The 15,639-nt window shown below is 50.6% G+C and overlaps 1 protein-coding gene across 9 annotated transcripts in view; it reads left to right on the forward strand.

Annotated features, from left to right (window-relative positions):
- The window catches only part of CELF5 (CUGBP Elav-like family member 5), a 73,104-nt gene that overhangs the window by 27,661 nt on the left and 29,804 nt on the right, over nucleotides 1-15,639 (forward strand). For all 9 annotated transcript variants that reach the window (XR_008622161.2, XM_055104168.3, XM_055104169.3 and 6 more), the window contains exon 2: nucleotides 77-159. Coding sequence is in view for 8 of the 9 variants with exons in the window: in XM_055104168.3 (XP_054960143.1) it covers nucleotides 77-159 (83 nt within the window). In the remaining variant the exon portion in view is untranslated. The remainder of the gene's footprint in view (nucleotides 1-76; nucleotides 160-15,639) is intronic.

The raw sequence follows: 15,639 nt of genomic DNA on the forward strand, positions 1-15,639 counted from the left end.
GGCCACTGTGGGTGGTGCTGCTGTGGCCATGGGTGTGCCTGTGCTCCCTTAACACCCCCGTTTCTCTCCCTTCCAGGCTGTGCCTTCCTCACCTACTGTGCCAGGGATTCCGCCATCAAAGCTCAGACTGCCCTGCACGAGCAGAAGACCTTGCCCGGAGTGAGTCCTGCGTGGTGTCTGGGGAGGAGGGGACAGGGGATGGCTCTCAGCCTGGGTTGGGAGCCAAGGCTCTTCCTGAGATTGGCTGTGAATTCTGTGTGTCTTGGGACTCAGAAAGAGGTATGAGGAGCAGAGGGATAGAAATCATCATAAGAGCGTGCATTTATTGAGTGCCTCCTGTGTGCTGTGCTCTATATTTTATACCAGAGTGGTTGTGTGTGGTTGTGCAGGTTGTATACTGCACAAGGGCACCTGGCCCAGTGTGTCTTTGTCTTTGGGTTGAGACCTGAAGGATAAGGAAGCATTAGCAGGCAGAGGGCACAGCACGTGCCAAGGCCCTGGGGCAGGACCATGCCTGGCATGTTGGAGGAACAGGGGGGAGGCCCGTGTGGCTGGAACAGAGTGAGGAGGTGGAGAAAGAAAGGCGGGAAGGGTAGGGGAGGTGACAGGGCTGGTTGCTGAAGGCTGTGTGGACCATGGGGAGAAGCATAGACCATGCTTGCTTCTCACTATAAAAAGGAAAATGATTTTCCTCGCTTGTCTTTATGGTGCAAACGGAGCCACAGTTCCTTAACACAAGGGCTTCTTTTTGTTGTTGTTGTTGTTGTTGTTGTTGTTGTTGAGATGGAGTCTCGCTCTGTCACCCAGGCTGGAGTGCAGTGTCATGATCTCAGTTCACTGCAACCTCCGCCTCCCAGGTTCAAGTGATTCTCCTGCCTCAGCCTCCCAAGTAGCTGGGATTACAGGCATGCACCACCATGCCTGGCTAATTTTTGTATTTTTAGTAGAGACGGGGTTTTGCCATATTGGCCAGGCTGGTCTCAAACTCTTGACCTCAAGTGATCTGCACACCTCGGCCTCCCAAAGTGCTGGGATTATAGGTGCGAGCCACCAGGCCCGGCCAACACAGGGGCTTCTTCATCATAATTTCTGTCTGCAGAGGAGGCTGGCCTGGGTGCTGTCTCTGATGAGTCTCTCCTTATTTTTATTTTTTGAGACAGGGTCTTGCTCTGTTACCCAGGCTGGAGTACAATGGCTCACTGCAGCCTCCACCTCCTGGGGTCAAATGATCCTCCTACCTCGGCCTCCTGAGTAGCTGGGACTATAGGTGCATGCCATCACACCTGGCTAATTTTTTAATTTTTGTAGAGACGGGGTCTCATTATATTGCCCGGGCTGATCCTGAACTCCTGGCTCAAGCGCTCCTCCTGCTTCGGCCTCCCAAAGTGCTGGGATTACAGGTGTGAGCCAGCACACCCAGCCTGATGAGTCTCTCCTGGTCAGCTTTGTCCTCTTTGGGTGGGCAGGAGGCCCCTGCCCCCAGTGAAGGATGAGTGGTCTCCCTGAGCCAGTCAATCCGGGTCCCCAGGCCATGCCTCTTGATGGAGACTGAAGGAACCACAGTGAGCCATGGCGCCCCACCTTGTGAGCTCTGGGGCAGGGAGCTCACCCTTCCCTCCGGAATTCTCAGGGACCTTTCAGCCTCCAGGGACATCAGGGCATTCGTAGCCTTTGTGCTTGGCTGACTGTAGGAAATCTGACGTGTGCCTTCCAGGGACCCGAGGTCATGGCATGAGTTTGACTTGATTCTCCATGAGCATTGGAAGGTTCTGGGCCTGGGGGTGGCCTCTGCTTGGTCTTGAAGAATAGAGAGCCCCTCTTTTGGGTGTGATGTGATGCAAGTTAGAGTGTGGGGTCTGGCAGCCACATCTGTGGGCTCGTTGCTCAGCTCCATCCTTGCTGTGTGACAGTAAGCCAGTGACTTAACCTCTCTGATCTTCAGCACTGGAAGAGAATAACAGGGCAGCGTGGGCTAGCAATCTATAGAGAAGGTGCTCAATGGAGGGCTTCACTGAGGATGTAACATTTGAGAAAAAACCTGAAAGATGGCATGGAAGGGCACTCCAGGCAGAAGGAACAGCATGTGCAAAAGTGATCTAGAGTCTGCAGTAAATTCCCTGAATTCACTGTTCATCTTGGACCTTCTGCTGGTGCCTACCCAAACCAACCAGAAGCTAAAAAAGTACATTAAAAAAAAAGAAAGAAAGAAATCCCACAACCGAACAAAAAATCAAACCAACCAGAAGCTGGAGGGCAGGTCAGTCCATACAGATTAGTGCCCAGGGGCACAGCAGAGTTCTAGGGACCATATTAGTTATTTATTGCTGCATAACAAATTATCCCCAAAATAAAGACTTCAAACAATAAGCACTTGTTATTTCACAGCTACCAGGGGTCAGGAATTTGGGACTGAGTTTGCTGCATGATCCTGGCTCAGGGAGGTTACAGTCAAGATATCAGCAGGAGTTTGTGGTTGAGGAATCTGCTTCCAAGCTGGCTCCCTCTAGTGACTGTTCAGGAGGCCTCAGTTTCTCACCACGTGGGCTTCTCCACAGTGCTGCTTGAGCTTCCTCACAACATGGCATCTTCCCCCAGCACACGTAACCAAAGAGTGATCAAGGAGGAAGCCACAGTCCCCTTTAAGCCCTAGCCTCGGAATTACACACCATCATTTCCACCACATTCTAGCACCAGGAGCCCAGGGGTGCAGAGCAGGGTGGGCAAAGGTGGAGGGAGGAACTCAAGGAACAAACCAGCTCAATACTGGACTTGTCCAAGGTTAGGCAGCCTGCAAGCTGCAGAGTGGGGATTTGGACCTTCATAGTCTGACTCCAGACCCTGTGCTGTTGCCTAATTCATCTAAGTTTAGTGAACCATGTTTTTGCTTGGCATCAGGTCCTAGGTGGAAGCTCTGGTCCTTCTGTCCAGAGAAATCTGTACATAGATGGAGATTTACCAACACTTCTAAGGAGTCCTCCCAGCTAAGCACTTCTCTCCCATTCCTTTGTCCTCATTTCCCTGATGAAGGTAACTGAGACACAAACCCAGTCTCCATTCCACTGTCTGAGGCCTTAGGGACCTTGGAACTGGTTCTTTTCCTGTTGGGGGCCAAAACTGAGCTGTGCACTCTGTTGGCAGCCAGGAGGGAAGATGGAAGAGGGTGGAAGGACCAAGAGCCACGAAACCTCATGCCCTTCTTGCCAGGCTGGTGTCCTGGATCTGAGTCCACTTTGAGATGAGGAGATGCCGCAATCACCAGCAGCTCCTTCTCTGCATCCATCTTGAGGGGACTCTGTCCTTCTCTCCATGCCTACTCTCCCTGGGTCAGCCCATAAATTCATAGCTTCCATCCATCCATGCACCCTTCCATCCACCCATCACCCATCTGCCCATGTGTCTACATGCCTGCCTTCCTGTCACCCATCTACCTGCCTATCCATTCATTCATTCATCCATCTACTCATCCACCTACCCACCCACACATCCATCATCCACCCATCCTCTTATCCAGCCACACGTCCATCCATCTACGCATCCATCCATCCATCCATCTATCCATCCACCCACCCATCTATCCATCCATCCACTGATCTACCCTTTCATCCATCCATTCACACACTGATCCATTCTTCTATCCATTCATCCACCCATCCACCCATCAATTCATCCATCCATCCATCCATCCATGCATTCATTCACCCATCTACTCATTACCTACCCACCCACCCACACATCTATTATGCATCCCTCCATTCTCCCATCCAGCCACACACCCATCCATTCACCCACACATCCATCCATCTACCATTCATCCATTGAGTCACTCACTCATCTATCCACCCACTCATCTATCCATCCGTCTGTTCACCCATTTGCCCTTTTATCCATCCATCCATCCACCCATCCATCCATCCATTCATCCATCCATCTATCCATTACTCATCCACCCACCTGTCTGTCCATTCATCTGTCCATTCATCTACCCTTCCATCCATCCATTCATTCATCACTCACTCTTCCACCCATCCATCTATTAATTCATGTATACATCCATCCACCTATCTATCCTCCCATCCACCCACACATCCATCCACCCATCTACACTTCTTTCCATTCATCCACCCATCTACACTTCTTTCCATTCATCCACCCATCTACACTTCTTTCCATTCTTCCACCAAATTTTTATCAAGCACCTACTATTTACCCCACGCTATGCTAAACTCCTATCATCAGTTCTGTGACTGGTCACCTCCTGAGTGACTCCTGTGGCCATCCCCCAGTCCCCATCCCACTGGACCCAATGGGGCTCAAACTGGCTATGGCACACCCCCCAATTTTTTTTTTGAGACAGAGTCTCACTCTGTCACTCAGGCTGGAGTGCAGTGGCTTGATCTCAGCTCACTGCAACTTCTGCCTCGCGGGTTCAAGTGATTCTCCTGCCTCAGCCTCCTGAGTAGCTGGGATTACAGGCATGAGCCACCACGCTGGCTAATTTTTACATTTTTAGTAGAGTCGGGGTTTCACCGTATTGACTAGGCTGGTTTTGAACTCCTGACCTCAAGTGATCCACCGGCCTCGGCCTCCCAAAGTGCTAGGATTACAGGCGTAAGCCATTGAGCCTACTGCCCCCTGACTGCTTTTTTTGAACCAGTTTCTCTCCCTCAGTCCCTGGGCATCAGCCTCTTCTCCTCCCTCCTCCTCGCCCCCAGAGCTCATGGCCCCCACATCCTGCCCTCTCATTTGTTGCCTTCTGTCTGCTTCCACCTCTGTGTTCTCCTGAGTTCAAATCTTAGCTTCCCCTCTCCCAAGCTGTGTAATCTTCAACAAGCATCTTTCCCCTCAAACCTCAGTTTTCTTTATCTCCAATATGGGTAACACTTTCTCCACCTAACAGGCTGCAGAGAAGATTTAAAGACGTGAAGGTGGGTCAGGTGCGGTGGCTCATGCCTGTAATCCCAGCACTTTGGGAGGCCGAGGCGAGCAGATCATCTGAGGTCAGGAGTTCGAGACCAGCCTGGCCAACATGGTGAAACCCCATCTCTGCTCAAAGTACAAAAATTAGCTGGGTGTGGTGGCAGGGGTCTGTAATCCCAGCTACTCGGGAGGCTGAGGCAGGAGAATCACTTGAACCCAGGAGGCAGAGGTTGCAGTGAGCCAAGATCACGCCTCTGTACTCCAGCCTGGGTGACAGAACAAGACCCTGTCTCAAAAAAAAAAAAAAAAAAAAAGGAAAGGTGCGAAGTGGATACTATTTTTGGAGTTGTTAAGCCCTTATATTCTGGTCCTTGGCCATCCTTAGTTTCTAAAAATTTCTCACTCCCCAGACACTGACGACCCAGCCAGGGTTCCCACCCCTAAAGTACTCGTGGGTAACTGCCTCTCACGCCTGGAGAATTTCTACCTTACTTTCAAGGTAACAGCTGGCCATCTCCTCCTTCTGCTCATCCCTGACCTCTCAGGGCTGGGGGTGTCTGTGTCTGGCTCTGACTCCCCCAGATTGGGAGCCCCTCAAGGGCAGTCCCCGGGCTGAGTCCTCCAAACCCTTTTGTTCATTCAGCATTTACTGAGCATCTGACTTATGGCAGAATGAGGATACAGTACAAACAGAAAATAAGCAAGCCAGTGAGAACAACATTGAGATAAGAAATGGGGTGACTTTCAGAGCAATGACTCAGGATGGAGGTTTCATTTATTATTATTATTATTAATTTTTTTTTGAGACGGAGCCTAACTCTGTCGCCCAGGCTGGAGTGCAGTGGCGCGATCTCGGCTCACTGCAAACTCCACCTCCTGGGTTCAAGCAATTCTCCTGCCTCAGCCTCCCGAGTAGCTGGATTACAGGCATGTGCCACCATGCCATGCTAGTTTCTGTATTTTTAGTAGAGATGGGGTTTCACCATGTTGACCAGGCTGGTCTCAAACTCCTGACCTCAAGTGATCCACCCGCCTCGGCCTCCTAAAGTGCTGGGATTACAGGCATCAGCCACTGCACCTGGCCTTATTATTTTTTTTCTGAGACAAAGTTTTGCTGTGTTGCCCAGGTTGGAGTGCAGTGGCACAATCATAGCTCATAGCACGATCATAGCTCATGGCACGTCCCACTAATTTTTAAACTTTTTGTAGAGATGGGGGTCTCACTATGTAGCCCAGGCTTGTCCCGAACTCCTGGGATCAAGCGAGCCTCCCACCTCAGCCTCCCAAAGTGCTGGGATTACAAGCGTGAGCCACCAGATTGTGCCTGGCTGGGAGTTCCATTCAGACAGGGTGGTCAGGGAAGGCCTCTCTGAGGAGATGGCCTGGAGAGGAGGAAGCCGTGCACTCTCTGCAGGAAGGGCGTTTCTGGCAGAGGGAACGGCCAGTGCAAAGGCCCTGAGGCTGGACCATGCCCGAAGCATGTGAGGACCACTGAGGTCAGAGGAGTGAAGAAGAGTGAGTGACAGGGAGTGAGGGGGAGAGTAGGTGGAGGAGAGGGGGAAGAGGAAGCAGAGACAGGACCACCACAGTGAGCAGCTTGAATTTTGTTCCAAGGGTGACTGGGACCAGGGGAGAGTAGCAAGCAGAGGAACGATCTGGTTTGATTGTTTCCACTTTTATTATTATTATTTATTATTATTATTTTTTTGAGACCGAATTTCACTCTTGTTGCCCAGGCTGGAGTGCAGTGGTGCAATCTCGGCTCACTGCAACCTCTGCCTCCCGGGTTCAAGCGATTCTCCTGCCTCAGCCTCCCGAGTAGCTGGGATTACAGGCATGCACCACCATGCCCAGCTAATTTTTGTATTTTTAGTAGAGACAGGGTTTCCCCATGTTGGTCAGGCTGGTCTCGAACTCCCGAGCTCAGATGATCCGCCTGCCTCGGACTCCCAAAGTGCTGGGATTACAGGCATGAGCCACCATGCCCAGCCCTGTGATTTTTAAATTTAAAATTTTTGATTTAATTTTTTTTTTTGTAGAGACAGTGGTTTTCCTATGTTGCCCAGGTTGGTCTTGAACTCCTGACCTCAAGCAATCCTCCCGCCTTGGCCTCCCAAAGTGCTGGGATTACAGGCATGAGCCACTGCGCCCGGCCTGTGTCTGTGTCCCTTTGCTTTTCTCTTAGAAGGACACTTCTCATTGGATTTAGGGCTCAGCCTACATCCAGGATAATTTTATCTCAAGATCCTTCATTTAATTACATCTGCAAAAGACCTCTTTTCTAAATAAGGGCATATCCACAGATCCCCAGGGCTAGGATTTGGGGATATATATATATATACATATTTTTTATTTTTATTTTTTAGAGACAGGGTCTTGCTCTGTCACCCAGGCTGGAGTGCAGTGTTGCAATCATAGCTTTTTACAGCCTTGACCTCCTAGGCTGAAGCGATCCTCCTGCCTCAGCCTCCTGAGTAGCTGGGACTACAGGCACATGCCACCACGCCTGGCTAGTTTTTTATTTTTTGTAGAGATGGAGTCTTGCTATGTTGCCCAGACTGGTCTTGAACTCCTGGGCTCAAGCGATCCTCCTGCCTTGGCCTCCCAAAGCGCTGAGATTACAGACGTGAGCCACTGTGCTTAGCCTGGATTTATCTTTTGGGGAGCCACCATCTAACTCACTCCAGGGGTGACCACAGAACCAATGACCAAATGTCAGGGTGACCCAGGGACAGCACCCTAAGGGAGAAGCAGGCAGCCTGCGTGGACGATTTAGTGAAGGGCGGACAGGGTGGCTTCTTGAAGGAGGGAATGTTTGGGATGAGTCGAGAGATGGAAGGATTTTCACAGATGGAGGTGGAGATGGGGGTGAGTGGGGACAAAACTTACCAAGATTTGGAGGCCAGAACGTGCCCGGTGTGCTGTTGAGTGGCAGCTCATGGGAGCCTCTGTCAGCTAACGAAGGGGGTCAGGTTAGATAAGGAGGGTCTCAACCGGGGTGATCCTGCCCCCGCCCCAGGACGCTGGCTGCTGTCTGTGGACATTTGTGGTTGTCACGACTTGGGGAGGAGATGCACCTGGCATGGAGTAGGTGGAGGCCAGGGACGCTACTCAGCACCCTGCAGTGCCCAGGACGGCCCCACCTCAGAAAGCAATTCAACCCCAACGTCCACAGTGCCCAGGGGGAGAGACCCTGTGTTCATTACTTTGGGGAAAAAGTTGAATCCTCTCCCTGCTCACATCAGACACCAGAATAAGCTCCCGATGGGGTAGACAGTAGAAACCAGGAGGACCCCAGCTCCTGGGACTCACCTCCTGTCTCCCTCCCCACTCAGGGTGCGGATTTTAATGTGTGCAGCCTCCTGGGACCTCAGCAGGGTAGCGGGTCATGGGACATAGAGTCTCTTGGGGGTCTGTGGAATCCCCTAACCTGGGGAGGGGGTCTCAATCAGGGGTGATCCAGCCCCCAGGGGACACTGAGCAATGTCTGGGAACATTTATGGTTGTCACGACTTGGGGGTGCTGCTGGCATGGAGTGGGTGGAGGCCAGGGACGCTGCTCAGCACCCTGCAGTGCCCAGGATGGCCCGACTCCAGAGAACGATCCGGCCCCAATGTCCACAGTGCCCGGGTGGGAGAGACCTTGCCTAGGAAGACAAGGAGCAAGTAATGTTCTGGAAGAGTGTTATCTAATAGAAAGAGAATGTGAGCCACATATATAATTTAACATGTCCCAGGAGCAATATTTAAAAAGTAAAAAAGAAACAGGTGACATTAATTTTAATAATATATTTCATTTAAACCCAATATATCCCAATTCTTACCATTTTAACATGCAGTCTATATATTTCTTTTTTTTTTTTTATTTATTGAGACAGAGTCTGTCTCCATCACCCAGGCCGGAGTGCAGTGGCGTGATCTCGGCTCACTGCAAGCTCCGCCTCCCAGGTTCACGCCATTCTCCTGCCTCAGCCTCCCTAGTAGCTGGGACTACAGGCGTCCGCCACCATGACCGGCTAATTTTTTGTATTTTTAGTACAGATGGGGTTTCACCGTGTTAGTCAGGATGGTCTCGATCTCCTGACCTCGTGATCTGCCCACCTCGGCCTCCCAAAGTGCTGGGATTACAGGTGTGAGCCACTGCGCCTGGCCACCTGGCTAATTTTTAATTTTTTTGTAGAGATAAGGTCTTGCTACATTGCCCAGGCTGGTCTCAAATTCTGGGGCTCAAGCAATCCTCCTGCCTCAGCCTCCCAAGTGTTGGGACTATAGGTGTGAGTCACTGTGCCTGGCCATGACTCTACTTTTTCATCAGTTTTACAAAATGCACCTACAGATCAAGGGTTGCTGATAGAAATTAAATGTCCAGGTCAGGTGCAGTGGCTCATGCCTGTAATGCTAGCACTTTAGAAGGCCGAGGCAGGCGGATCATGAGGTCAGGAGTTCAAGACCAGTCTGGCCAACATAATGAAACCCCTTGTCTACTAAAAATACAAAAATTAGCCGGGCATGGTGGTGCATGCCTGTAATCCCAGCTATTCAGGAGGCTGAGGCAGTAGAATTGCTTGAACCTGGGAGATGAAGGTTGCAGTGAGCCGAGATTGCACCACTGTACTCCAGCATGGGCGACAGAGCAAGACTCCAGCTCAGAAAAAAAAAAAAAAAAGAAATTAAATGTCCAAATCTGTGAGAGAACAACCCCATACACCAGATTTTGAACATTTAGTGTGGAAAAATTGGATTGGATATGAAATAGCTCATTAATAATTTTCAAGACCAGGCCTGGTGGTTCTCACACCTGTAACCCCAGTGTTTTGGGAGGCTGAGGCAGGAGGATTGCTTGAGCCCAGGAGGTTGAGACTATAGTGAGCTAGGATTGCACCACTGTGCTCCAGCCTGGGCAGTGGAGTGAGACCACTGTACTCCAGCCTGGGCAATGGAGTTTTATTTTTGTTTCAGACAAAAATAAAAATAAAAACAAAAACAGGAGGGGCCCGGAATGGACTGAAGTTTGCTGAAGCCTGTTCTAGGCCAGCACTATCCATGGAACATTTGCAATGGTGGATACATTCTCTGCCTGTGCTGTGCAGTGTGCTGATCACTAGCTCCGTGAGGCTGTTGAGCCTTTGAATTGGGACAAGTGTACTCAGAAACTGATTTTTAAAATTCATTTATTTTATTTATTTTATTTTTTTGAGATGGAGTCTTTCTCTGTACCCCAGGCTGGCGTGCAGTGGCGTGATCTCGGCTCACTGCAACCTCCCCCTCCTTGGTTCAAGCCATTCTCCTGCCTCAGTCTCCCGAGTAGCTGGGATTACAGGCACGCATGCCCGGCTCATTTTTGTATTTTTAATAGAGATGGCGTTTCTCCATGTTGGCCAGGCTGGTCTCAAACTCCTCACCTCAGGTGATCCGCCCATCTTGGCCTCCCAAAGTGCTGGGATTACAGGCATGAGCCACCGTGCCCGGCCAAGAAACTAATTTTTAATGTTACTTAGTTTTAGTAATTTGAAATTTAAACTTAAACCACCACATGTGGCTAATGGCTACAATATTGGACAGTGCAATCCAGCATGTTCTAGACCGGGGGCAGCTGCTGGGTTACAGAGCCCAGATCCAGAGTGTTCTAGACTGGAGCCCAGCTACCATATGGGACGTAGACTGTTCTAGACCAGAGAGGTCAATTACTGTATCATGGACAGCATAGGTCTAGAATATTCTAGACCCAGGGTCTGGATCATATCGGACAGCACAAATCTAGAGTCTAGAATCTAAAGCAAGAGAAAGGCAAGATTTAAATTTACACTTAAGGGCCGGGCGCAGTGGCTCACTCCTGTAATCCCAGCACTTTGGGAGGCCGAGGGGGGTGGATCACCCAAGGTCAGGAGCCTGGCCAACATGATGAAACCCATCTCTACTAAAAATACAAAAATTAGCCGGGCATGGTGGCACATGCCTGTCATCCCAGCTACTTGGGAGGCTGAGACAGGAGAATCACTTGAACTCAGGAGGTGGAGGTTGCAGTGAGTGGAGATCACGCCATTGCACTCCAGACTGGGCGATAGAGTGAGACTCTGTCTCAAAAAATTTTTAAAAATTAAAAAAATAGATAAATTTGTGGCTCACGCCTGTGGTCCCAGCACTTTGGGAGGCCGAGGTGGGCCGATCACCTGAGGTCAGGAGTTCGAGACCAGTCTGGCCAACATGGTGAAACTCCGTCTCTACTAAACATACAAAAAATTAGCTGGGCATGGTGGCGGGCGCCTATAATCCTAGCTACTCAGGAGGCTGAGGCATGAGATTGGCTTGGATTCAGGAGGCGAAGTTTGCGGTGAGCCGAGATCACGCCATTGCACTCCAGCCTGGGCAACAGAGAGAGATTCCGTCTCAAAAAAAAAAAAAAAAAAAAAAAAAAAGGGAGAGGAGACCAGGCTGGGGTGCAGTGGCTCATGCCTGTAATCCCAGCACTTTGGGAGGCAGAGGTGGGATTACCTAAGGTCAGGAGATCGAGACCAGGCTGACTAACATGGTGAAACTCTGTCTCTACTCAAAATACAAAAAATTAGCCAGGCATGGTGTCGCATGCCTGTAATCACAGCTACTCGGGAGGCTGAGGCACACGAATCGCTTGAACCCGGGAGACGGAGGTTGCAGTGAGCCGAGATTGTGCCACTGCACTCCAGCCTGGGCGACAAAACAAGACACTGTTTCTAGAAACAAAGAAACAAACAAACAAACAAACAAATATTTCTTAAACTATTTAAAAGTACTACACACGGCCGGGCACGGTGGCTCACGCCTGTAATCCCCGCACTTTGGGAGGCTGAGGCGGGTGGATCACCTGAGGTCAGGAGTTCAAGACCAGCCTGGCCAACATAATGAAACCCCGTCTCTACTAAAAATACAAAAATGAGCCGGGCGTGGTGGTGGGCACCTGTGATTCCAGCTACTCGGGAGGCTGAAGAAGGAGAATGGCTTGAAACTGGGATATGGAGGCTGCAGTGAGCCGAGATTGCGCCACTGCACTCCAGGCTGGGCGATACAGTGAGACTCAGTCTCGAAAATAAATAAATAAGTAACAAATAAATAAAAGTAGTACACACACTTACAGAAAAGTGCATGAAACATAAATACTTACAAAACAAACATCCTGATTACCACTACCCAGCCGGTCCTCTGGAATCCACCCCATGCCGTATTACTAAGCCCAACTCTTTTCTTTCTGCTGAAGGAGCCACTATCTGGTTGTCGGTAACACGCCTTTGCTTTTCTTCATGGTTGTACTGGGTACAGTGGTGTGCCCTTGGAATTCCAGCTACTCAGCAGGCTGAGGCAGGAGGATCGCTTGAGCCCAGGAGCTTGTGACCAGCCTGGGCAACATAGTGACACCCCATCTGAAAAAAAACAAAATTCTCTATGGTTTTGCCATTTGTAAATATGTCCCTAAAGCACTAGGTGTTTTTTTTTTTTTTTTTTTTGGCCTGTTTTCCTTTTAACCTAACATAAATGGGATAATAGTCTGTCATCTTTTATGTGTGCCTTCTTGTTTCACGGTTTTTTCTTTTTCTTTTTCTTTTCTTTCTTTCTTTTTTTTTTAAGAGACGGAGTCTTGCTGTGTCACCCTGGCTGGAGTGCAGTGGCGCAATCTTGGCTCACTGCAAGCTTGGCCTCCCGGGTTCACGCCATTCTCCTGACTCAGCCTCCCGAGTAGCTGGGACTACAGGCACCCGCCACCACGCCCGGCTAATATTTTTGTATTTTTAGTAGAGATGGGGTTTCACCATGTTAGCCAGGATGGTCTCAAGCTCCTGACCTTGTGATCCACCCGTCTCGGCCTCTCAAAGTGCTGGGATTACAGGCGTGAGCCACCACACCCGGCCTTTTTTTTTTTTTCTTTTTTGAGACAGACTCTCACTCTGTCACCCAGGCCAGAGTGCAGTAGCGTGATCTTGGCTCACTGCAACCTCTGCCTCCCTGATTCAAAATCTTGTGCCTGAGCCTCCCAAGTAGCTGGCATTATAGGCGTCTGCCACCACACCCAGCTAATTTTTTGTATTTTTAATAGAGATAGGGTTTCATCATGTTAGCCAGGTTGGTCTCAAACTCCTGACCTCAAGCGATCTGCCTGCCTCGGCCTCCCAAAGTGCTGGGATTACAGGCACGAGCCACTGGGCCTGGCCTGTTTTACTTAATTTAATGATGACGAGATTTATCTATGGAAGGCCGGGCACAGTGGCTCACACCTGTAATCCCGGCACTTTGGGAGGCCAAGACCAGAGGATTGCTTGAGCCCAGGAGTTCCAGACCAGCCTGGGCAACATAGCAAGACCCCATCTCTACAAAAAAATAAGAAAACTAGCCAGGTGTGGTGGCTTGTGCCTGGAGTCCTAGCTACTGAGGAGGCTGAGGTGGGAGGAGCATTTGAGCCCAGGAGGTTGAGGATGCAGTGAGCTATTGATGCAAAGCAGACAAGGGCTTAGCCTGGGAGGGTTCTTGGCTTCACCCGGGAAAGAATTCAAGGGCGAGCTGGTGATGTTAGCAGCTTTTATTGCAACAGCAGTGTAAACGGCAGTGGAGGTCCTGCTCTCTGCAGAGCAGGGCCACCCCATGGGCAGTGAGTCCCGAGCAGCAGTTCAGAGGCAGTTCTGCAGGTATATTTGTACCCACTTGGTTTTGTTTTTTGTTTATTTTTTGAGACAGAGTCTCACTGTTTTTTGAGGCAGTATCTTGAGACACTCCCACCCACGCCATGACAGTTTACAAACGCCATGGCAATGTCAGGAAATTATCCTAAAAGTGGAGGACCCTTCAGCTCTAGGAACTGCCCACCCCTTTCCCGGAAAGCTCATGAATCATCCACCCCTTGTTTAGCATATGGTCAAGGAGTAACCATAAAAATAGCCAACAAGCAGCCCAGGCGGCTGCTCTATGCAGTAGCCATTCTTGATTCCTTTCTTTTCTTTTCTTTTTCTTTTTTCTTTCTTTTTTTTGAGATGGAGTCTCACTCTGTCATCCAGGCTGGAGTGTGATGGCATGATCTCAGCTCACTGCAACCTCTGTCTCCCGGGTTCAAGTGATTCTCCTGCCTCAGCCTCCCGAGTAGCTGGGATTACAGGTGCCCACCACCATGCCCAGCTAATTTTTGTATTTTTAGTAGAGACGAGGTTTCACTATGTTGGTAAGGCTGGTCTCGAACTCCTGACCTCAGGTGATCTGCCCATCTTGACCTCTGAAAGTGCTGGAATTACAGGCGTGAGCGCACCACGCCCGGCCCCCACTTTTAATTACATTTAAATTAAGGGACAGATTATGCAGAAATTTCTAAGAAAAGAGTGGGAAGTTTCGGGTCATTGGGTCATTGCCATGGAAAGGCGGTAACTTCTAGGTGTTGCTGTGGCAACAGTAAATGGACATGGCACCCCGGTGGGCATGTCTCAGGGACAGCTGCTTCGACTCCATCCCTGTTTTAGCTAGTCTTCAGTTTGGTCCCGTATCTCAGCCCCGCCTCCTGAGTCGAGTCTCACCTCCTACCTCACTATGATCGCACCACTGCACTTAAGCCTGGGTGACAGAGCGAGACCCAGTACAAAAAAAAAGAAGAAGAAGAAAGAAAGAATCACGTGTGTTGCTGTGTGTATCAGCGCCTTGGGCGTTTTCACTGCTGTCTAGTATTCCAGGATGCAAATACGTCATTTACTCATCCGTTCCCCTGTTGGGGGACACTTGGGTTGTTTCCAGTGTCTGTTGAGACAAATAGAGATCCTCAAGGGTGTTTTTTGGTGGACACAAGTCACACTTCTCTCAAGTGTATCCCCAGGATCATCAGCCTCTGTGGCTAACACCCACCTGCTTGGCAAAGGCGAGACCTGTGGGGTCTGCCACCTTTTCCCAGGAATGCCTGCAGAAATGGAGCCAGGCTTTTGGAGTGAGAATGGGAGGCTGGTGAGGGGCAGATGGGGGCTGCTGGGGAGGAAGACCCCCCGGCCTGCCAGCCACGTCTGAGCACACTCGCTCATCTGAGCTCTTGCTGACAGCTCCTCTGCAGGGAGCTGAAGCACGAGGTTCGCCCTGTGCCGGAAAAGCCCACCCAGGCGGCTCACGTGCCTGCACACGCCCGCACGAGCACAGCCTGGGAGTCGGGGAGGAGCTGGGTCACGTGAGACACCGAGACAGCCACCATCTCTCCTGTGCCCTGCTTCCCCCACCCAAGAAAACACCTCTGTGTGTGCGTGTGCGTGTGTGTGCGTGTGCGTGTGTGTGTGCATGTGTGTGTGCGTGCGCGTGTGCGCGTGCGTGTGTGTGCGTGCGCGCGTGTGTGTGCGTGTGCGCGTGTGTGTGTGTGTTGGGGGACAGTACGAGTGGACCCTTCTGTCTCTTTATAAGCCAGGAGGGGAGTGATCCAGGTCATTTGCTTGACTTTCCACTTCTACCCCCTCATCCTGGCACAGGGGAGCCCCCCCCACCAACCGCCCGGCCCAATACTGCTGCTTTCTGAAGAGAGGGCGACCCCCCCGTTTCCGGTTCCCGCACAAGTGTGACAGCAGTGTCCATGGGGGACGTAGTTTAATCAACTCTCAGCATTCTGGAATAGGATCCGAAATTGAATAACAGACCAGAATAGATCCTGGAATGGACCGTGGGACCCTGGAATTGAGGCTCAGATTCCAGGGGAAGCTGCCCGTCACAGCCCCGGACGCCACTTCCCATCCCCAAAGCCAGAGCC

Source organism: Pan paniscus, chromosome 20 (genome assembly GCF_029289425.2).
Source record: "Pan paniscus chromosome 20, NHGRI_mPanPan1-v2.0_pri, whole genome shotgun sequence".
Taxonomy (NCBI): Eukaryota; Metazoa; Chordata; class Mammalia; order Primates; family Hominidae; genus Pan; species Pan paniscus.